The following is a 23,763-nucleotide window of genomic DNA, read 5'->3' as shown; positions in this document are numbered from 1 at the left end:
TATCAATATGTTACATTAAAAAAATGATTCGAACGCAACTTAAATTATAATGAACTATTTTAACTTTATTTGAAAACAGAAGAAGCAAACTTATTGCCTAAACCACTCAGTTCGGAAAAACCACAAAAACAAAAATATTTCTAGCGTTATAAGGGTGGAGACATACTGTTTCAGGGTGAATTAACGTAAAAGTTATAGTAACTGTTAACTACTTAATATGTAAATTATAGGATGATAATAATTACATCATAATGCACGTTAAACTCTCTATCTCATTAAATACCTTATATCAATTTAAAGTCTATGCCAGACAGACAAAACCATAAAACATATTGTGTGAAGTTATGAATCAGTTTTGAAGTGTCAAATAAGCAAAGCGAAGTTCGTCCATTCATTCATGTTGATTGTGACGGCAGTGTTTGTTTGAAGTTCGGGAGTGTGTGTAACAAAACTATTTCTTTGTTTTCGTAAAATAATCATGTGAGATTTATAATGCGACTAGCGGTGATATAAAACACACACGCAGTTTAAATTCCCATCAAACTTTTAATTTATTTAAATGTATCAGAAGCAAAATAAATATTTATTTATAAACTGATTAAGAATTATGAAGAAATCTAAGTGCTAAGTGAAAACTAAATATTGAAATATTATGATTCTTGTAAATCAAACAAATATTTTTGAGCATCGATATAAGATACCTACAAACTTATATTATATCTTCTTTCTGTGATATACAATACAAATAAAGACAAAATAAACTAAACATGACTGTCACTTATACCGGCGAGGTAGCCACTTGTCGTGGATTTGGAACTTTTCTAAAAGTACTATACAGGTGAGTGAACTTACTGATAATTATAAGATTATTTATTAAATCCTAATCAAGCTTTTTACGTATAATAAGCTCATTTACTTGCTACAAGGCTCGTAACAAACAGCAGTTGTTTATTTATTTAAAAATAAATGTGATTTAGACAACGACTCATCATCAGAGTTGGGCAGATTAAACGACAAAAGTTCATTAATAACTAGCTGTGTCCCGCGATTTCACCCTTGTGAATACGTTGGTCCCGTTCCCGGTGCCTTTATATTATTGGGGGCGAAGATGGATCCAACAAATCACTTGTAACAAAAGGATTACTTAATATGGTGGTTAAGTATTCTTAAATAATGAATTCCAAACAGGGTCCATAACATTGTTCCTAGCTTTAAGCCTCTTTAACATCTTTTTAACCTTATGGAATGCAAATTTATATATGAATATATATAATAAATTTTCTAATTTTGCGCGCAATTAGGAATTATTTTTTCTTCTTATAAAAAATACTCCCAGTTGTGCATTGTGCAGGGCACCTATCTGCATCTGCAAAAATCTGCAATTAACGTATTCCATGTCGATTCTTAATACACTCATAATAAAGAGTCTGTTTTATTACGAAAATTTCCAAAGACCTTCGATAACTCCACTACGTATAGTGGGTTTAACAAATAAAAATGCATTGCATTTATTAAGCAAAAAGCTTTTCTGAAAGTTCAATTTTTGTCATAATAAATACTTTCGATATTTATAAATGCCTAGACACGTATGTTCCACATGTGATAGCACCACGACCTGTTTATTTGTAAGATTGTAGGCATCTGATTATCTGAATCTAAAACGATTTTGACAAGACTTGCGAGGTCGCAGTCATCGTAGATCAGACAAGGGCAAGTTGACCTCTAAATTAGTAAAAAAACTATAATTAACACGCATTCGTACGTGCACGCTATCAATCCTTCCGAAATAGGTAACCATCTAAAAAGGTTTCACTGTTTATCAGAAGTCTTCTATTCATGATGTTGGTACACTGCCTGCCATATGAGATTTTGTTTACTCTCAGCAGTGACATAAATGAATCACTGAAACATACGTAAGCTCTAAAATGGGATGTTAATTACTCATCCTTAGTTAATTAGGTATAGGTGCTTTACAATTTTAACTCGATGTCCGCGGTTATACATTGTTTGTGGCAATGACAAAATAACTGGTATTTTAACTATTAGGTACCCATACATCTAAACCTAGTACCAACCAGACGAATTCATCGTCTAATTATGCTTCTAAAAATGATCAATTAATACTCTGATATAAAGCGTGAGGTCGCGGAGAAAAATCTTGTGTGTGCTTTTGTTTATTTCACGATTTGAATGAGGAACTATAGATTTTTTTTCGTTTGTTTGTAAACCTATTTGTTTTTGTTCATGTTAGTTGAAAGAAAAATAAAAAATAAATGGGTATATTCAAGAGAGGCTTCTAGTTACAAATACTGCAAAAGTAATTTACACGCTTAGAACAGCTCTTGATTTCTATCAAACGTTAAGTTTGAAATTATTAAAATTCCTGATTCATAAATATGAACTTTCATGGTAAAGCAAGTCGTTTACCCTACAAAGGTCGCGTGTTTGTTTCGTCAATGGAAAACGCCGCTTTGTTTGCTTACTGAAACTGTTTACATCTTGTTGTAACCTTGTGAGTGAGATTTTTATCAAATGACATAAACGAACAAATCTTAGAAATGTGATACATATAACGATAACTGGATTATCTTTAAACATTGCAACGGAATTATATCTAAGGATTACGTAAAGATAAACATTGCGGAAACTACTGCTTGTTACATTATCGTCACACCTTACATTCCTTGAAAACTTCAAGGAACAAAAATGGTGGAACCAGTCTAAGTTTCCAACATTTTTCAAAAACTGAGGTTCTTCCTCCTCCTTCCATCTTCTTCGCTATAGCTTCGACGTGAACATTTTAGAAACTTAATTCCAGTGCAGTATACCAGAAGTATAATAAAAATATGTTAAAGATATTTTTAAGCTCCTTTTGCTATGAAAATACTAGTCTACAATTCAGTATCTGATCCACAAAAATAAATTCACTTCTACTCAACCAAAAAGAGCTCGTAGGTACTTCTAGATTCCATTCAAATATCTTCATTCTTAAATTGCCAACTTCTTTAATTGTATAAAGTTGTCAATGTCGCACTACCCAACACAAATAACGTACCTAATACATAAATCATTCTTGATTACCGATGCGCATTGAATATAAAAAAGTTAAAACTTGGCATGTCCGGTCTCATAAACAGTAACGCAGCTGATATTAAACATTTTTTATCAGCCGTTTCTGATTCACCCTAGGGCAAAGGCCTTTCCACACTCCAGCCTGCTAAGGCGTTTAATCTTTATTAAAATGGGCAAATTTGTCCCCCTTTGACATCATTTATTTTGTGAATAGGAGAGACTTTTGTTGGACGTTTGTAAGCTAGCTTGGGTCGACATTTCCTAACTGGCTACAATGAGAAGAAACGTCGAAATAAACTCTGGGGTCATTTGCTCTTTCTCTGTTTAATAAACTCAAAACAGCTAAACATCATTATTCAGAGAAGTCAATCAAAGCTCTAGTGTTTAACACACCGTGGCCGTGTATTTTGATACACGTGCTTATCTTCAAGTGGTAATTACTTCGATCGATGGGTAATTACGTTAAGTGCACTGACATAGGTTCGGCTTAACCAAATTGTTCAGTTAATTATTCGTTAGTTTGATTTTGCCAAAGTCATTTTATTTCTCACTAAATTGTTCATTCATAAAGTCAGTCGAACATTCATATCAGTAAAAACCCTAAACTAAAATAAAGTTTAGCGAGATCTATTTTAACAAGCTACGTAAGTTTTGAAACAAGTATTTATTAGTTAGACAATGTAAGGAAGCACTTAAGATAAATGGTGTGGAACTTCTAGTCTTACTCTAGTGTAGAGCGTGACGTAACTCGACGCGAGCTCCTTAATTACATTGGTGCACTGTTTTATGTACACGATACTATTGCGTTATCAACGTTTCACGATCACCGAACACAGGACAATTAGAAGACTACAGTAATCCTTTATCAGCCACGTCCAGAGAGTACCAGTACACTTCACGACGATTGATATTCCTGTTACTCGTGTTTAGCTTTGATGTGTCCTGAAGGGGTATGTTTAAATGTCCCTCTTTATAGTTGGTTGTGAATTTATCAGTGTAAAAATCTGAGCTAAGAACCTTTTATAATGCGTACGTTTTTGAGAAGTCGAGTTAAAGGTGTTTTCATAAGGTCATCGCTCTTGCGGATCGATATTCTGCGGCAACTGCTGACTTTAGAACTATACGCATAATATGACTTCGTCTCATTCTTTCGCAGCTCTGCAGAAATTAGATTATCAATTCCAATGTAACTAGAAAATTACGACAGTGTGCTTCTGTGCTTCTTTTAGTCGTTGCTCGTTTGTTTCGCACTGTTGAAAATGACTAATGTTTACTATAGTATCATACAGTTTATCATGTGTCACGCGAGAAAAGAACATTTTCACGACTGGCCTTACGAAGATGTGTGTTTGTCTGGTAAATATAGCAACGCAAGCAGGTGGGGCAGCTCCGTCATGATAGGCAGCTTGATTGCATCATATCTGATACACATTTTCAGTAGATAATGAATAAAGAACAATTGTAATGTTCGCACCTATTTTCATTGAATGCTAAAACCTGTTGAATATCGTTATATAATATTGGCGTTACTAAACACATTTATATGATGGTGATAAAAATGAGCAAATCCTATTAAATAATAGATTCAGCATGTGCTAATCTATCTTAATTTTGGAAACTAGTAAGGTGGAAATGAGTACCTATTGTAAGAGGAAGACCGGAAAGAAATCCATTGTTTACGTGTACAAGTTAACACCGACTTAATTCCGGTATTTAGTTAATCTATGATACCATTTATGTACTACATCGTAACTGTATGATAGGAAAGCTATACTAAAATTCCTTATCTATCACGTCATTTGTGTCCGTAAATGAGTAATGCAATCTACATATAATATACCTATACTAATACCTAAAAAAAATATGAATTCGGGCTTCGGTTGTAGTGCAAAGTTTTTATAAAAGGAAGAAGTTTTTTTTTTACTTAAATTTAACTATGGTAGGTACTTCAGGACTATACTAAAGTAATTGTATTCGGAGAGAGGAAGCAGTGAAATACAATTAGCCATAAAACCAAAATCATCTAAGAAAAATTAAAATGTGACCCGGAGCTTTAAAAAAAACTATGTAAACTTAAAACAACTTAAAATTGTGAAAAGGGGAGCAGTAATTCCCTTATCAGATGTCAAAACTAAATACGTTCACTACTATAAATTCATTTATTTTCGGCTGATTACCAGTCAAACAATTTATTTTTCCATAGGTACTAGTGTCTGGGACTGCTGGTAGAGATTTCTTATGAAATAAGTAGGATTTTGCTTTTTGGTTCTCCTTTTCTACTTTATTGTGTCTAGATAAACTATTAAATAAAATAATGGAAAAAAATTCGTTACCTTTTTTAAACATTTGGTTTATCATGAGACATCGTCCTACCTTTTTTAAACTCTCTCTCATTGATTTTCCTGAGCACACTCGAATTGTGTGCAACTGCCTAATTATAACTATGTATTCTTCTTTTAAATCCACTTTCTCATATTAGATTTTAACGTATACCTAAACTTAATAACACCCAAATCTTACATCGTCAATCAATCAATTCTTTTCTTAAAAACATTTTTTTTACGGAACTTCGTCTTTTTACTTTTCCTGCTTTCATATTGAATAATTAATTCATTACTTGTCAAATGAACCTAAGTGTGAAAACATTATCAAATTGTTTCGCCGGGTCTATAATTGACATCTTCAATTATTATTATGATAGCTCTACTGACAAAATTGACCTACTTCCAAACTACTTTTCATGTCCTTGTCTATGTGAAACTTGGAGTCACTTGCCTTCTTGTTAAGCTTTTCTCCAAAATAAACATATTTAAACTTTATAGACCAAATCTTTCAAGTATTCAATCTTGGACAAAAATACACTTGACATATATTTGTTGGTTCCCCTATTCTTTGCCTAGTTTAGAACCAATACGCGACGAGTATTGAACCGTAGAAAGTGGTGTTCATTTCTAGTTAGTATCGAAGTCTCAACCGTTCCCGACGTATACGAACTTTCCGAAGAAATCAATCGCCATACGGAATGGTGTACGTAATTGCCAGGCAAGGGACATCTATTATTCAGTGCACCCTACTGCACTTTCCAGCCCTACTTTGTAGAGTACATTGCACTGAACACTTTAAGTACAAGAGCTTTACTTCGAATATATCTGTGTTGATTATTGTTATTGATGTACAATTTGTGCTTATAAAAGTTTTCTTAACTTTCGCCAGTACCTTTTATTTGCTTGCAACCAAATCTTGGAATATAGCTTACGGCCACTGCCTGGTTTCCGATTGAGTTTATATTTTGCCTGCCTATGTTTATGGCGTGAAACTGGTGCGTGATGCATTAATCTGGTCTAAAGCTGAAGCTGGAAGGCAGATAGGAGATATTAGATATTATGTCCACAATAAACTGACAGTACCCCATCGAGTTTGGTTGTGTTTTATTCGTCTTCACGAGTATGTTGATTCCAAAGAAAAGAACAACTGAACAAAGCTTTTTTTTCTTACTTTTTTACTTGTACCTTGGGTGATAATGAGTGTAAAATCAGCTCATGGCACATTTATTCAAGTTCTGTTATTAATTTCCTTGTCTCGCCAACTCTAACTCGTTTTTTATTAGTTTTGTGTCATTGTATTTTATATTGTAATTATGTCTTCTGCTCACAAGGCAAACCTTAATCCTCACTGACCTTACAAAACCTGATTAAAATAATGATGTCGTAACTTTACTCCAATGGTACTATTTTAGTCCTCGGTTGATCATAGGCTTTTTTGTACTTCTTCATGAAATACGATCAGCATCTCCACAGCGCATAAATACCTGTAACTCTCTCGCAATTTAATACTTAAGAAGTCTTAACAAGTTTTGAGAATTTTTCGTAAACATTCATAAACAAAAAAAGAGGAGTAAAGTAATTATGAAAACAAATCATCCCACGAGCATTTTTCATTAATACTCTTTAGGAGGCTGCAGAGGCAACATGAATGATTTGCATAATATTGCTTTGGATTTCTGTGAACATATGAACGAACACCTTTTTTTCGTAAATAATTAAAAAGTATTAAAAAACGGGAAAATCTTTAATTAAAACAGTTCTGCGATCATTCCGTTAATTTTTTCCACAACTTTAGAGTAAGCCTTTGATCTATCGATCAAGTTTGGAGTTTTTAGTCTTAAGTGTCCTAATCGTATATTGATGGCTAAATGATTGAGCATAATGAGAAATTCCAGATGTAAACTAAAAGAAACACATACAAATGCTACATACAGAATTAGAAAGACCATGATTTCGAAGGCAAATCGTGTGCCATAAACACACCTGTTTTCTTGAGGAAAACAAACTTTCTGTTTGGTACTAAGTTAGGTTGGTTCTGCTGCTGTGTGATATGTGCTATTTGTTCAAGGCTTAGTAAAACAATGGGTCTGTCTATGACCCGGGCAAGGTTGATTACCAAAGGTGCGGAGGAAATTTTGTTGGTGACATCATTTGCGAAAGCTTCGTTCTATGCTAAACAAACTACAGATAAGGGGATGTTGTTATTGTGGTTTGGTAATAGGATATGCAAAATTCGCAAGGTGCGATAGAAAAAGCTTAGATACCTAAATCTGCAGAGTCTTGAAACAATACTTTCAAATTATGGTTTGGGTTAATTTTGTTAAAGGAAGAAATAAACACTAAAACAATAGACATTATATCTTTTAACTGTGAGCTGTTTACATTACATAAAACGTCGTAGGTTTAAAAGAATCACGATACGCACTACAAGTCTATCTAATGGAATTAGTGCGAGTTCTCGAAGTAGAAAATAGTGTTAAATATAATACGTGCTTCACTATTATTAATTATCTCTGACATCACAGTAGTAGCTTATTTTCTCTTCGCAAACACATCGCGATATGGTTCTAATCAAGATTACATTGAAGAACTTTAATCAACGATAATGACCTGAGGTAATTTATAACCTTTTGAGTTAGCTCGTGCTTATCACCATAATGCTGACGATCCTAATACACTGAAAGAGGAAACCCGTGGCTAACACTATCCAGGTAGAATTTAATTTGCCCATTAAAAAATAAGCTTATAAACACATTATGTAAGAATTTTGATATAAATTTGAGAACTGAGACTAGTTTCAATATATCTTTAAAAAAACTGTTTGTAATAAGCTGGGATCTTATTATAAACACACGATCACACAAGGCGTAAGAAAGTAAACAATACATAGTTTTTCGCTTCGTAAACATAATAAATAGGCAGCTAGTTGTAATGGTAAAGCGCCATTTATCACGTGAACACAAGCTGGTAATGACCGGCTGGATATTAAATAACGAGGAAAAGTATTTAGTGGGAAATAGTAATAAAGAACAACTCTTTTTGAAAGTGCAAAAAGGTGTGTTATCACTATAACACAGACTTAATGATGTTCGAAAGGCAACGATGGCAGAAACGATTATGTCTTCACTTAAAACATTTTATCTGAAGGTTCGTCGATTGTCTGAGTGACTCATGGGAATAACCCGAAATGAATACTGTTCAAATAAATTGTTTGCTTCGTAACTGAGTAAATAGAAACTTGACTATCAGCTAATTTATTGGATTCTAGCTTAATCAAATATGTGACAAGCAAGTTTCAAGTTGGAATTTTATGACCTACTTTATAATGTCCTTTAAAAATGAATTTTCATCCAATAGAACAGAATCAGAAAGTCAATAATCAATTCAAATAAAGCCCAAAATTCACTGGCGATCCATGCACTGAGTTGATCCTCGAAAATACTTTCTTGCACGGGAATATTGTCCAAAACATATACGTAAAAGAGTTGTAGTTTCAAGTAAATTAAACAATTCAAATGAGTTAGAGAGAATACACATATAATGTAGGCAATTAAGGCAAAGTTTTAAGTAAGCTAAGTGTCTAGAGCTAACGCAAGCAATTCCCTGCACAGAAAGTAAGTACGGTGTCGCCGTCCTAAATTAGTAACAGCCAGGCCCTTAACCCTTTCTACTCTCACGCGTCATAATCAGATGCTTTGTTTGCAGTCTAATCTGTTTGTCGTCACGAGTACGCCCTTGGGCTTATTTCGTTGTCTTAATTAGAGTGTTGTTTATGAATTTAGGACGTTTTCATAGTTCTCATTGTACCAAAGTGCCGTGGATATGTAATTTATTTAGACATATTATGCAAATGTTTCGTCCTTTGTGAATTTCAAGGAATACGAAAGCTTTTAAAGAGTCACAAGCAAAAGACATTATCCTAATTCATAGAACTTTCTGAGACTTTGTTCCAAACAAAGCCACAGTGTTAATAGTATCAAGGGCGCTCTATAATGTAGTACAAGCACTTTAAAATTCGTCATGTTTCAGCGTTCCCAATATTGCATTATTATGGAACACCGCCAAATCGGCAGGACAAAGGCCTGAGCAGGGGTCACGAACCTTAGGTAACTCCGGATGCACCTACTTTAAATTACAACTAAATATTAGGTCCCTATAACAAGAAAAGTTTGATCCATGTCCCAATTCCTTTTGCCATTGAATTTACCTGTGAACCAATGCAATTTATAATTTATTTTTAATCACTACGAATTCATACATACTTAATCGAAAAATTCTAACCTTCAGTTTTTTTTTAATAATTGTATTGTGAGTAGCGAAAATGCTGTAAAAATATTTGCACGCTGGAAACATAATAATATTGAGACAGATTTTTGTAGACCTGATTTTATGTAACAACTTAGTTCTAGTTTATTCTGTTTTGCTGGTACATTATCCGCGTTCATGTATAGAGCACTCGAATTATAATTAGTTAAACATATCTAGTTCTTTTTAATGTTAACGTTCACCTTCGAAATATTAACATCCCTCGCTCATTAAATTCCTCTTACTCTACATTTTTGGTGAAATGTAGAGCTATAAATATGCATTATGTATGTAAGTCGTTTTCTTTTTTGACTTTGTGAAAATGGTGATATAATAATTATGCTACATGCAGTATCAAAGACTGGACCACATATTGTCTTGTACAAATTGTGTTATTATTATGTGACTACATGAACTAAACAATAATGTAGCACATAGGTTTTGCGTGCGACATGTTGCTTTTATCTGTACTCTAATTGTTCCGATCACATTAGCGTGTATTTGACTCTCGTGTTTGTAGTCAGACTATCTGACTCATTCATGGCTAGTCAAATGTACGCGATTGTGATACCAATACTAACTAACACCTCTAGCACCTCGACATCAAGGTCTCTACTCTACATATTCACTACAGTTAAGTTAGAAATTCAGTCCATATCCATTGGCTACTTCGATCGTGATGAAATCATTTTGCATACATCTTTGTCTGATGACATTACAGATCCACCCACACTGCGGCACAAACCAAAACGAACCGCAGAATGACGTAATATCCTGCCTCTAAGTCTCGTAATGACCTTAAAGTATTTAGCGATTGTTATTATTTAGATAATGTTTAAACAGACCGCGTCGTTAATTAGACTTGGTGATTTGCATTGGAAAGATAGTGTCTATGCATAAAGTATGTTTCTCTTGTTGGCTGGTTGAAAAAGACGACAAAAAGGAAACAATTTAAACGAATCAGTATTATTGTATGTGGCTACGCTTTAAACCGAGTTAATATAGTGAGTTAAGTCGGACTCCGAGTCCGAACAACCACGTTGTGTTCAGGTGCGCGCGCGTCGCACTTTTTGTGGACAGTGTCTGAATTGTATAAATGATATAATGTCAGTTAGTAGTCAGTTCTGATTCAAAATGCCATTTCGTGAAACAGAGGAGACATTTTATGATGCCTTGTCATACAAAGTGAAACATTCGAAACGAGTATTTTTCTTAGTGTAAGTTATCAACTGTTATTTGTAAAATATAATTATGTAAGTACTTCAATATTTCATTGAGTTTATTACGTACGAAGATTAAGGAAAGCAAAGAACTTAATCGATACAACATTAATTTTCAAGGTAGTTACCGCTAACAATAAAACCATCGGCATTATTTTTTTATATAAAATACTCTCGTCTCAGCGAATTCTGGAGTGATATATATGACCGTGAGTAATGACTAATCAGGATGCATCTTATCAGACTATTTAGGCTCGAACAATCACGAAGCTGTTGAACATGATACAGTTCTGTCAGTTCTCTGTATCATAATAACGGGTGTGTTTAGCTTTGATCGCGTGCTGCGCGGCAAACACAACAACTGTATCTTTGCAGCCAAGGTCAAAACTTAACACCAACGCGATTAAATTGATACAATTGGAACTTATTGTGTAAAGACTTGCGATAAATTAATCCATTGTCTAATGAACGGCGAATCTCTACCAAAGCTTACTCAAAATTTCTGTGAAACTAATTTTAGTCCCAAAAGAAATATATTTTAGAAGCAGCATATTCCGATCAATAAACATTCTTGCGAAATTGATAAAAAATTTGCTGTGCGATGAAACGGTTCGCAGCATGTTTACATTAAAGAGAATGAATGGAACAGCAAAGAAAAATGTTGATTGGTATAATTATTCTAATGTTTATGTTTTTTTTCTTTGATGTTAACAGAGCGTTTACATGATGTTTGTGGTTTTTGTATAAATAATTTAACCATGCGATCACTTGGCAACGAATACGGCCCCTCAATTTATTACCTCTAGTTCTGGTACTCACTAAAATCGGTATGCTATAAGGTATAAAAACCAAGTTATGCCTATGGTAATGCGATGGAATGTTTTTGATGATACGTTAAGCTAGTAGGCTATGCCATTTCGCCTCTTATATTTGACAAGATTCAATCACGAATGACGTAATCGTCACTGTAGTGTGAGGCTATAAAACAGCTATACGCATACTAATAAACGATAGCCATGATACCGATACAATAGTTTCCTTACATATTAACTATGGACTTATTCTTATGAAGAATAATGTAATTGCTTTCAAGGACCCGTGCATTTTCAGTCTAATTATTGCACTTCCCTATCTTGCAAGTAATTAATTTCAGATCTAACGTCCGATATATTTTAATTAAAACATATTTTAATGGAGCTAAACAAACAAAACTATATCGTTCTTTGGTAAGACTGTAAATTCATGTTCAGCAGTATTTTAAATGCATGGTATTGTTTTCAGATGGCGAGGGAGCATTTACAAGTTAGTTTGGCTCGACCTATTAGTGTTCCTGCTTTTATATTACGTGCTCAATTTAACTTACCGCTTATTATTAGATGAACATTCCAAAAGGTAAGAAAATTATGACTTGTTATAAAAATGTTTTACCTTAGACCCCTTTCCGTGCTTATCAAAGCATAACATACAAAGCTAGTTTAATTACTTTCACAGAAACCTTACGATACATTTCAGTGCGGGTGTGTATGTACCGGGAAATGAGAAAATTACGACTTACGGATTAGGAATAACATCGTTACACATGTGTATGATGTCACCGGTAGCAGTTAATCGTGCAGCTTGATTAGCATTTCAAATCTTCTACTGAAAAAGGTCGAAAGTAGACAAAAAATTACAAACAGTTTTGAGCCATATCGTAGCGAATGAAACAAAAAAACGCTAAGATATTCGTGTTGTAAGGTCGTTTATAATTTATAGTAAATTATAACGTAGCTACAAAATGACCATTCTCAGTGATTATGAACCATGCGCACGCTGATGTTCTAAAATTGTTCTGTTAATTTGTATCAATGTTGCTCTACAAAGCAAATACATTTTGTCTAGCCAAGTCACTACACAATACAATGTGTACTATTTACCTACACTTTTTCCTTTCAGGGTATTTGAGGGCGTTGTAAACTACTGCAGTTTTCATGGGAATGTGATCCCTCTGTCGTTCGTATTAGGGTTCTATGTTACTGTGGTAATGAACCGCTGGTGGAATCAATACACAACTATACCTTGGCCTGACTCGATCGCGGTCTTCGTCTCAGCAACTATACATGGCCAGGTATGTACTAAACTTTGAACTTGCAGTAAACTATTATTATGGTATTTTTTATAATTATTTGTCATTTAAAAATTCTTTTGCTACTACAGATGACTGACATAGCTTGTCGTTATTTCATACACGCTTGCTTGTATTGAACTACTGTGTTACTAAGGATTAATCGTTTTGCTTTTATAACTATATCCAATATGCTCAAAGTAGAAATTCGAAAGGTATTTCCGCTAATAGTTTTTATTAGATGAGTAAGACTACTTAGAAAAGATGAGTCGCCAAAATTACAACACTACTTTATGATCTGATGATGACAAAACTAATAGTAATCGTAGTTCTATAAAATATTATGATGTATTGTTTTCGTAGAACAATCTATTTAGCAAAATGATTGTCCTCATACGTTTACAGGCGTTTTTGACAATCAAGCTAATTGTTAAAAACGGTTCCAATGGAGAGAAAAAATAACGCCCAAGGGTATATTATAAATTATTACATGTAGTGTTAAAAGTGAGTATTTAGTGGATTCAGGTGTAATTTTATAATGCATGCACGTTTCAGTATCGTTTTGTTTAACCGTAATTATTCCCTGCAGACCGTATTGAGTAGTTACCATGCTTCCCTCGTACCAAGCGACTCTACATATTCTTATAATGTTTCTAATATATAAGTATGAGTGGATAAATTAACAATTTTTGTGATCTTATGCTCAGTCAGTCGTAAACCTAAGTTATTATTTGGCATAATTTATTAAAGTAACACTCATCATTTTAGAAAATCCAAGATAAAACGTTGATTGATGTTCGCTTCGCGTGATTCGCGTCGCGCCAAAAGTACATCTGTAAAAATCACATGTATAAACTTTTATAATTATATGTGATGATGTAATTTATAGAAATAGATTATTTTTAGCAGCAAGTAGTCATAATATAGAGTAGTCTCTATGTACTCGTATTTCCATATTGTGTCGACAAAAGACTTCCCCATATGTGTAATTTATTATTCATTATTTTCCTATTCAGACCTACAAGACGTCGACGTTAACATGCAATCTTGAGTTATCTTATCTTTTCAAATATGACGTGTGCAACTTGTGTTCTATAATAAAATGTGTGATAGTAAAAATTTGTGAATTTTGTGATAATATATTTTGCGGAAATATATTTATCACTATAATCTATTAGTAGTTATACTATTGTAGTTTATCTAATCAATGTATTTATAATCAATTTTCCCGCATTTTGTGCTTTTTTAGTTAGTCGGTATGAAATTTTAAAAGGTAGGTAGAGTTACGTTTTAATTAATAAAGACAGACAGAAAGAGGTAGATCGACTTGTAAATAAGTAAACGTGATACTAAAACGATCAACAGTAAATTACGTATTTATCAAAACTTCGGAAAACATAACTGATATATTTCAGATACCTATGTATCTGAAAGTTTTCTGTTACCTTTAACGTTGAACTAATCTATGTATATTCTGTGCCTATAATAATCCAGCTCCTCTAATAAAACCACGTTCAAAATAATGAATTCTTTAATATTTGTGTATTAAATATCCGTAAATTTGCATATGTAAAAATATATATCGACCAATGACATCATAACACGGATAGGACTCTATAATTAACGCCTTCAATAAAATTAAAATGATTTGGAGCTACAAGTACTCTAGCACCCATAAAATTCTTATTAATGAACTATTAGCGTACCATAATATAAACAAAAACATGATTGTAGGAATATGTTGTAGTGGAATAGAAAATAATGTTTTTTACTGAACTTGTCTCTACAATTTATAATCTGTAAAATTATCATACTATAAAAAATTTGGAACATTTGCTTGGTGCCTTGACACCTTGACAAACCGTCAGAACTACCAAATCGTTTTAAACTAAAATATCAAATAGGTTGTAGTAGCTAAAAGAATCCAAGTTGTTCGTAATATGTAATGAACTGTAATGTAGATTCAGTATGTTGATGTAAAGTACCAAAGGATATGCCTAGTTACTGATGCAATTTGAGGACAGGATGAGCGCGGGCGTCTGATGCGGCGGACCATCGTGCGGTACGTGTGCCTCTGCCTCACGATGGTGCTCACGATGATCTCACCCAGGGTCAAGAAACGATTCCCCACACTAAACAACTTCGTTGATGCTGGTCTCTTGTTGGAAAATGAGAAAATGATCCTTGATAATCTGAATGATAAGTTTCCTAAACCTTCGAAACATTGGTAAGTTTGTTTACAGCCTTACTACTTGTGTTTTGTATTTTTGGTTGTTGGATTTAACTTGTAACAAACTTGTTACATATTTAGGATTATAACTGATTGTGGTTCGAATTTTTATCTGTTGATATCTTGAACAATAAAATTTAATTTTTTTTTTCCTTTCATTCACGCTTGCTAAATATAATTTTGCGTCTTTTCAAATTATTATTATATTAAGTAACTAATAGATACTAAATAATGAGTCACACTTTTGTTACACACAATTTGTTTTTCTCCATACAATTGCTGACAACTGTATGTATTATGTTAAACTGTATTTAAACGAGGAAAGAAACGAGTTAAAACATTACCTTAATGGTCTAAAAATTAGCATCGATTAACAAAATTAGCGGCAAGTTGACTTAATTCGTATTAATTTACTAAAAATAAGATCTTAAGATAACACGTAAAATAATGGTAGTAGTTTTAAAGTTATCAGAATTATCAGAGTGTGTTACACATAATACGCACGCAGTTAATTCACTGATAACCTACCAGGAATTAAATTAATCATATTATAATAATAACTAATAATATTTACTGCCTATTGTTTACGGAATACGTTGAAATTCCAGGCTACCAATAGTATGGGCGACCAGTATAGTGACAAGAGCTCGCAAGGAGGGCCGAATAAGAGACGATTTTGCCGTTAAAACTATTATAGATGAATTGAACAAATTTAGAGGACAGGCTGGACTTCTTCTTAGTTACGACACTATTAGTGTACCTTTAGTGTATACTCAGGTTTGTGCCCATTATCTTATAGCATACATACAGTGCCAGCGTCATGGTGGGACGACCCCCCCCCCCCAGGGCGCCAAGTTGGGGAGGTGTTGGGGTCTAGAGTCTAAAACTCTAAACCATCTTGTGATCCATATCCTACATTTTGAGTGGTTGAGCCAAAAAAATACACTCAATATTTTGCGTTAATTGCCGTTTCACTGATACCGCTTACACACAGCATCACATCTGAGGGCATTTTACTGGAACTCGTAAAGTAAGACTGTCGTGTTTGTGGGAGTGAGACGCCGCTCTACACCATGTAGCGCGCTGTCTTGCTTTCACAACTGTTTGGTGTGATTGACCTCTGCAATTTAAAATTATTTTCTTATATTACAGGTAGTGACAATAGCAGTATACTCATATTTTATTACATCTGCATTGGGCAGTCAATGGGTTGACAATAAGTTACAACGCAACGATTCAGTCAATATAAGCAATATTGACCTATATTTTCCAATATTTACAACGCTAGAGTTCTTTTTCTATATGGGATGGTTGAAAGTGGCCGAGTCGCTTATCAATCCGTTCGGCGAAGATGACGATGATTTTGAAGTGAATTGGTTGATCGACAGAGATTTACAGGTAAAGTGAATTATTTAGTACCTACAGATGTGTTATCCACAATTTCATAGCAATAGAAATTCTCTACAACTTTTCGCAGTCCAATTCAATGAGTTTCTTTTGAGCTTTAAGACCACCAAAGCTTCACATCTACTTAGTGTTGGTAGAGACACATCAACTTCACAAAGAAAATTAATTAGTTATCCGATTGCGTTAAGCGAGTCCTGTAGTTGACTCTACCTTAGAAAGAAATTTTTAAGTGTATTCTAAGTATAAAACATATGCGTGACAGGTATCATACATGATAGTGGACGAGATGCACCACGAGCACCCGGAGCTCATCAAGGACCAGTACTGGGACGAGGTGTTCCCGTCCGAGCTGCCCTACACCATCGCCACGGAGAACAACCGGGAGGAGCACCCCGAGCCGTCCACGGCGCGCGTGGCCGTGCCCGTGCGACAGCGCAGCATGGTCCTCTCCGCGCCCTCCAACGTCAAGATCGACGAGCTCAACCCCTCCAACACCGTGAGTTACAAGTTCGACCCCCCAGAGGTTCGTTTAGACCCCTATTATGAGCATGCTGCACGCCCGGACTGTATGGAGCTTCGCAGTGTTCAGGTGTTCAGGTTTATGGTCCATTTTTCCTAACTATCTACTTACTTGCATTTTCCTCGATTTAGTACTGTTTTAAATATTTCATTTAATTAAGACTCTAATTTTGGAATGGTTTTCCGGTTGTTTACTCGTTACCGTCATTTGGTAACGTCTCTATTTTATTTGCGGTGAATGACACAATAACAAATAATAGTTACTTATAGGTTTGAATCATATGGTAATAAATATAGTATATTCTAACAATGTATATTTAACGACAATCATAAAATAGTAACTAACTGACTATATTATTTATGCTCTTACTTTATACTGCCTATCACTAACCTCGTAATAAATGTGCTGTAAATGTATGTAATTGTTTTGTTAAATTGTCATAACACACTGAATAGAATTAAAATGTTAACTGTTTTGTAGTTTAAATAATAATAGAAAATTATATAATGGAAAACAGCAATGTGTGTCGTTCTATAAATGAATTTTCAACTGATATAAATTTATCATACCTGCAATAAACTTAGGTGTAAAGTGTTAATTAATATTTTTTTCTAGTCCGACTGAAAATAATTGAAAAGGATTTTTTTCCTATGTACGCTTTGAATTTCTATAAATGATTTGAAATTAATTGTTACCAAGTTCCCTACTACTTATTTTTAATTGAATTCAAATTAATTCTATCGATGTAAGTTGCCGTGTGACGATGTACGCTGCTTATACTTTCCAAGGTATTTGTGGGTACTTGATGTCTTGGTGTTTACTTCACACTGTCAATGCTAATTGTCCGTTTTGTTGGAACTGCTCATATTCTACTGCATTATGTCGCTGTATATAATAAGGCATAGTTTATTTTGTTTTCCTACTAACTCTATCTCGTAAATATCTTATCTTTAATTGTAATCTAAGTAAGACTCTTGACAAAAAGATTGATATCTGTTCTTTATCAAATGCATTACCTTTAGATAAACTATTCCGTTTACTGTTATAACTATTCTCTTTCCAAGTGACAATACATCGTTTTCTTTATGTAACTATGTTTTTGTTATGCTAACAGCAATTGCAAATGAACGACGATGCTGTTTCTGGCATCCATTTCATCGTGAACCGCGGCAGCAAGCGCGGCAAGAAGGATGATAGGAACTCTATGGGCTCTACAAACTCTATGGCGTCGCTACAACAGACCCCCATGACGCGGACCAATTCAGTTACTTCTATGCTAAAGAGGCTATTCTCAAAAGACGACCAAAGACCCATGACGGGGTCGCAGACAGATGGTGGTGGTATGTGTCGTTATATTTTGTCACAACTTTAAAGCAACACTGAAGTTTGATATAGATATTAATTCTATTTCGCGGTAGTTTGCGAAAGCGTTCCCGCTTGGCCCCCTACTAAAGGAACCGGGGAAGTATTTCAGTGGTTTTAGCCGGTAGAAGTCCGGCACACCCCTTCGCCTTCCCCCGGGCCAGGGGCCCGAGGGCAAAGTACGTCCATGAAGATTTCCACTGGAAAAGAAAATATATTATTTCCCTTGCAAACTCACAGTAATTACTTATTTGAAAACATCTTAAGAACTCGCCTAAAGTTATGAAAGTTGGATCGAAGTTCTTATACACCCGTTAAAACTGTAAAGGCGATACAGAGTATAATTTACCTTGAAAAGTCATTGTTGTTTAGCAGGCGATAACTTGTTACTTAGCAATTCAATATGTAGATATATCTCGAACGAATCTCATGGAATTTACATACCTGAGCAATTTACTGCTAATTATCTTACATGCATATCATCAGTTAGATTTATAGACTGAACGATTGGTAGCATATTTTATTGCTATAGGAGATCTTTTGTTTTTTGCCTATTAAGTATAATGGTTTCTTTAATATCCTATCCATCTTGTCGTCTTTGTAAATATTACAATTATGAGAACTAGATGCAATCTCTTGTATCATGAATTTCCTTTTCTATTTAGCTTATATCTAAGTATCTTATATTATCCAATTAGTACGATAATTATAATCACATACATTCCAGGTTCTCGGTTCATGATATCTGCCAGCAATCCAACGTTGAACAAGCCCGCCACGGCCGCCGGAGGCAGTATGAAGATAGCTAATGATATTATTGAGGAGGTCGACGAACAAGCAACCATCACAAGTATGGGGAAACGACCTGAGGCTAGGTGGGTTCCATTTAAACAACGATGTAAATTATATTAACACGACGTGAAGACGTAACAATTGGTAGCTAGCACGTCGTGACTAGAAATAGGAAAATTAAATGAGGATGTTATTAAATATGATGTATAGACTGTCGACTATGCAAGTCAAGGTTCATAAGAAACAGATCAAAAGAAAATATGAGTTAAAGAGTAAATGTTTCTTTCTTTACTTTTTACACCGATGCACAACTGCACCTAGGTACTAGTTCGTATACCGAACAGCAGTATTATAAAAACTAAGATGAATAGAGCTACAAACAATACCAAATCGGGAAATCGTTGTTATGATTGAACTAAAAACAGAAGTGTTTTTACGTGAAATCAATAAGTATTGCATTCGTTGTCTGCGTGGCCCGATACCATTACAATACAATAAACTTGTAATTGTTTTTACAGGCCAACAGCTATGAGTTTGTTTACACAAGTACCTCCCACACCGAGCGAACCAGTAGATGTGCCTTCACGGAATTCAAATAACAACAGCTCCAGTAAGTAGCAATTATTTTGTTTAGATTTTCCTGTTTTTTGTTTTAATACGAAAACTTTACCGCATAAAACATGATGTACTATTTGCCAATTTCATAGAAAATGACTACTTAATCATTGTATAATTAATTGTTACAAGGTAACATATGTGTAGTTTGTAGTTTACGTGCTAAATATTGTTAATGAAGATTTCAGCTTGGGATGATGAATTGATGACGGTTGCTATTACCATAATGTATTTTACTCGCACGCTGACCTAGTCCTTAACTAGTTCATTAAACATTTACAAATAAGGCCCAATCATGACGCCCCAAAACCAATAAAATGTCTTTTTTTCTCACCTCAACAAAATGGATAAGAAACTTACATCACGTACAGTTTGTATTTGTTCTAATAGAACATTTTTAGTTCCCCATTTTGGTTTTATACTTGGTAGCGGGGATAAAGTCTACAGTCCGTACTTATTGTGTTTGTACAGACGGACGGTTGTCATCATCGGCGCCGACGCCATGGAACGCAGTAGGCAGCGCGGCGGGCGACCTCAGCCCCACTGCTCAGTCCATGACTACGCAGGACTCCTTCAGCATACCGGCAGAGCGACCGCGCCTCGACAGCGATGTCGGCCCTTCACTCAGCGCCGCTGGTAGTCAAACCTTGCGTAAGTATCATGCATTGGTGACCAGATCGAAAATACTATATACTACATCTCGTCTTACTGAATTAGAGATAGGGTTGAAAATTACCAAACTTACATGATTGGGAAATGACTTTGCGAAGTACACTTATAAAAGAGCTAGCTTTTCGCCCGCGTCGAGGTCGGTTATATCGCGTTACCAAGAGAACTCTTCAAAAATCTGGGATAAAAACTATCCTATGTTCTTTCTCAAGGTCAACTCTATCTCTGTACCAAATTTCATTAAAATCGGTTGAGTGGTTTAGACGTGAAAGCGTAACAGACAGACAGAGTTACTTTCGCATTTATTATATTAGTAGGGAAGTAGGGATAATACCTACAACTCGTTAACATTTAAGAAATTTGTAAAAACAACTGGTAAAAAAGTCAAGTGCTAATGAGCGTTGAGTGTATATTATTATAGTAAATACCTAATTCAAATGTGGGTGTTTTCAGTGGACGAAGCTGATGGTGGAGAAGATCCAGACATGGACTTCAACCGGTTGCGCAGCATACGCGAGCAACATCGCCGTGATAAATACCTTCAGAAACTTATGGCGCGCTCTGTGAGCGCACAACAGGTAAACAATACACATTCAAATAATTTTAATATAGCATAACAAAAGTAAATTGAATCTTTACGTCAAGATTAGCCTATTTGTAGTTCGATACACGAGATAATAAGGTTTTTTTTTAAGATTTCCTATTATCATTCTATCTCTTATTTTACAGCGAACGGGTAGCATGGAATTAATAGACAATGATCTTTTACTAGAAGACCTCCTATCGCAATCAGCAGCAGCACAGAAGAAAGACGATAAATCAAAGAATGATCCCAAAGAAAACACTACTTGACATAGCAAAAGCTTCATATTTCCGTGGGAAGGCGCGGAATTCTGAACACCTCAGCACAGTTCAGTATTAGCAAAATGTGATACTAATAATGGTGCATTGGATGTATTGATATTAAAAATGTAAATATATAAATCATTTTCACCATTATCTTTGTTTTATTATTATTAAAGTTTTGATAGTATTGATATACCTGGCTGGTGTAATAAAATGTAGCCTGTAAGCCTGAACACGAGCATGACATGCAATTTAATTTCGTGATTTTGGCCACATCGGGCATTGTAACCATACTTTAATATTCGTCTAGGCGACTCGCTAGTACTTCGATCATTTTTATTAACAACTGAGCTGATGAATTGCGACGGCTGCGCTTTTCACATACACAAATCAAGGAGCTGGCTATAAACCTAACATAATATGAAGATACACTAAAGTTAATAACAAAAGCAAAATAACATATCCATACTTCACTCAACAAGCTCCTGTCACACACATTCAATGACATTACACACCCTTCACTATAACATTACACTCGCACACTAACATTCTCAAATACGGATTCCCTCCCACACCTCTTATTGTTTTGTAAATTTTAGAAGAAAATTAATGTTAACTTCATCTTGATTTACAGTAAATTGTATTGGAAAAAAAATCTAATCAAGCAAAACACTTATGTAAAAGGTCTCGTAATTATATATGGTTAACATTTTAAGTAGCTGACTCTGATTAAACTGGAAGCTCAACATAGTTGGAAAAAGGCTAGGCTGATGACAGAGAAAGGCTAGATTCTCCAACCTGTGATCTCAACCCATTACATTTAACCGCAGGTGTGCATATTTTTAGGGTATCTATAAAATAAACAACAGTATTTAGATGTTTAAGGGAATTTATTAAGCTTAATTGTATTAACAAGCATCAGGCTTACAGCTTGAGCTTAGTCCTCCTCCAGTGACGCCTCTTAGCGTTGTATCTGAAACAATAATATAGGTTGGCATTACCAAAACATTAAAATTGTAAGTGTGAACCAAGCTCATACATTAAGGAGGATATTTTAAAGTGCCAAAGAAGTGATCATTACTACCAAACCTTTAAAAAGCACCTATAATTTATATGTTGCAGAGGTACTTATTTAAAAATACAGTTTCACTAGGTGACAAAAATATGGGCTGACTGCCAGTAATAGGGACTATTTAACTTTTGAGTATGGACATGGAAAGGAGAGAATATTTGGTATTCGTGATTTGGGTAGGTACCAGAGCACTATCACAATGTACACTCAGTGGACCAAATTCTTGAACTTATGACTCTGTAGTCTTCATCCTACTGAGAAAATAAATATCTGAAACCTACTTACTGGAATACAAATCATACCAAATACTGTATCATTTAGTACTGTGTTTATAATCTGTGACCTGGTCATCACTATTGTCTACACACATTTTGCAATACTTATAAATGGGTTACACAGGTAAAAAAGTTAAGGTTAGGTTGAATATTGTAAACCAAATTAAGTAATATTTTCAATATATCTATGCTCTATTTTTCAATATCTAGTTAAAGAGATGCTGATTACCAGACACGAGTTAAATGGTACGTTTATATAAAAACAGCGGCAGAGTTGTTCAGTATACTGTACATATTTCCTACTACTCCTTACCACAAATCATCATCGTCAATTCATTAATTCTGAAACGGTGTAATTTCGATGGAAGCAGTAACTAACTTGAAATATTAACAAAATAACAAATAACGAAATATTTAGGGTGATAAATTACAGAATGTTAGAACAAGACTAAAGCTTTAGGATAAGTACCTGCCTCATCCAAAAAAAACCCAGGCCTACCTCTGGGATTAGCATTTGACTTGTAGTTAGATGTTTGTTATAGGTTTTTAAGTTAAATTACTAAACTTTATCGTACCTGATAGTATTCCCAGTGCGCATACGGACCCATTGTGGAATGGGTCTGTTTTGTTTCAGCTTTTTGGCAAGCTTCCGCTTGATAATAAATGTCTTGTGTGCCGACTGAAATATAAATATACACATACATCAATTATTAATTCGTCAATTCTTAAGGATTCACATAATATTTTAAGATTTTACAGAAAAATATCACGCACCATTTTGCCGACTACAGCTGTCAAAACAAAGTGGCAGAATTGAACGACCGTAGAGGGCTTTTTGCCTTTTTCGTAGCAGTCCTTATCACAGTGCTTTAAACATTAGGCTTTCGATCCACAGACTGCAAAGGTCGAAGACTGTGTCTATGGTTACTCATTATTGTGCGTAAGTGCGT

At 34.5% G+C, this 23,763-nt stretch overlaps 2 protein-coding genes across 4 annotated transcripts; one reads left to right on the top strand and one right to left on the bottom strand.

Moving 5' to 3' along the window:
• The first annotated feature begins 394 nt into the window (after window positions 1-394).
• LOC113508386 (bestrophin-4) lies at window positions 395-21,617 on the top strand. 3 transcript variants are annotated; one of them, XM_026891388.1, is made up of 13 exons: window positions 395-838; window positions 12,203-12,313; window positions 12,857-13,028; window positions 15,050-15,252; window positions 15,864-16,032; window positions 16,408-16,653; window positions 16,925-17,185; window positions 18,297-18,522; window positions 19,272-19,419; window positions 19,855-19,946; window positions 20,423-20,602; window positions 21,074-21,198; window positions 21,350-21,472. In XM_026891388.1, the coding sequence occupies exons 1-13, from the start codon at window positions 768-770 to the stop codon at window positions 21,470-21,472; spliced, it is 2,127 nt and encodes a 708-aa protein (XP_026747189.1). In that variant the 5' UTR covers window positions 395-767. The 3 variants fall into 3 exon arrangements, with proteins under 3 accessions (XP_026747189.1, XP_026747190.1, XP_026747188.1); XM_026891389.1 differs by lacking the exon at window positions 395-838 and adding an exon at window positions 10,548-10,918 and having other exon boundaries at window positions 16,925-17,158; window positions 21,350-21,617; XM_026891387.1 differs by lacking the exon at window positions 395-838 and adding an exon at window positions 10,553-10,918 and having other exon boundaries at window positions 21,350-21,617.
• Window positions 21,618-22,337: 720 nt separating this feature from the next.
• Window positions 22,338-23,695, bottom strand: LOC113508390 (60S ribosomal protein L39). The gene is made up of 3 exons (XM_026891394.1): window positions 23,588-23,695; window positions 23,389-23,492; window positions 22,338-22,439 (listed from the first exon to the last, which is right to left on the bottom strand). The coding sequence occupies exons 1-3, from the start codon at window positions 23,588-23,590 to the stop codon at window positions 22,391-22,393; spliced, it is 156 nt and encodes a 51-aa protein (XP_026747195.1). The 5' UTR covers window positions 23,591-23,695; the 3' UTR covers window positions 22,338-22,390.
• Window positions 23,696-23,763: the final 68 nt, after the last annotated feature.

Source organism: Trichoplusia ni, chromosome 2 (assembly GCF_003590095.1).
Source record: "Trichoplusia ni isolate ovarian cell line Hi5 chromosome 2, tn1, whole genome shotgun sequence".
In the NCBI taxonomy this organism is placed as follows: domain Eukaryota; kingdom Metazoa; phylum Arthropoda; class Insecta; order Lepidoptera; family Noctuidae; genus Trichoplusia; species Trichoplusia ni.
The sequence above is the reverse complement of the archived record's forward strand: the minus strand, read 5'-3'. Positions and strand labels throughout refer to the sequence as shown.

Coding starts and splice junctions, on each gene's coding strand:
- LOC113508386 (XM_026891387.1), top strand. CDS start 10,836: ATGCCATTTCGTGAAACAGAGGAGACATTTTATGATGCCTTGTCATAC. Junction 19,947..20,422: donor TTCAAATAACAACAGCTCCA/GTAAGTAGCAAT, acceptor GTGTTTGTACAG/ACGGACGGTTGTCATCATCG. Junction 20,603..21,073: donor CGCTGGTAGTCAAACCTTGC/GTAAGTATCATG, acceptor GGGTGTTTTCAG/TGGACGAAGCTGATGGTGGA.
- LOC113508390 (XM_026891394.1), bottom strand. Junction 22,440..23,388: donor CGCACTGGGAATACTATCAG/GTACGATAAAGT, acceptor TTATTGTTTCAG/ATACAACGCTAAGAGGCGTC.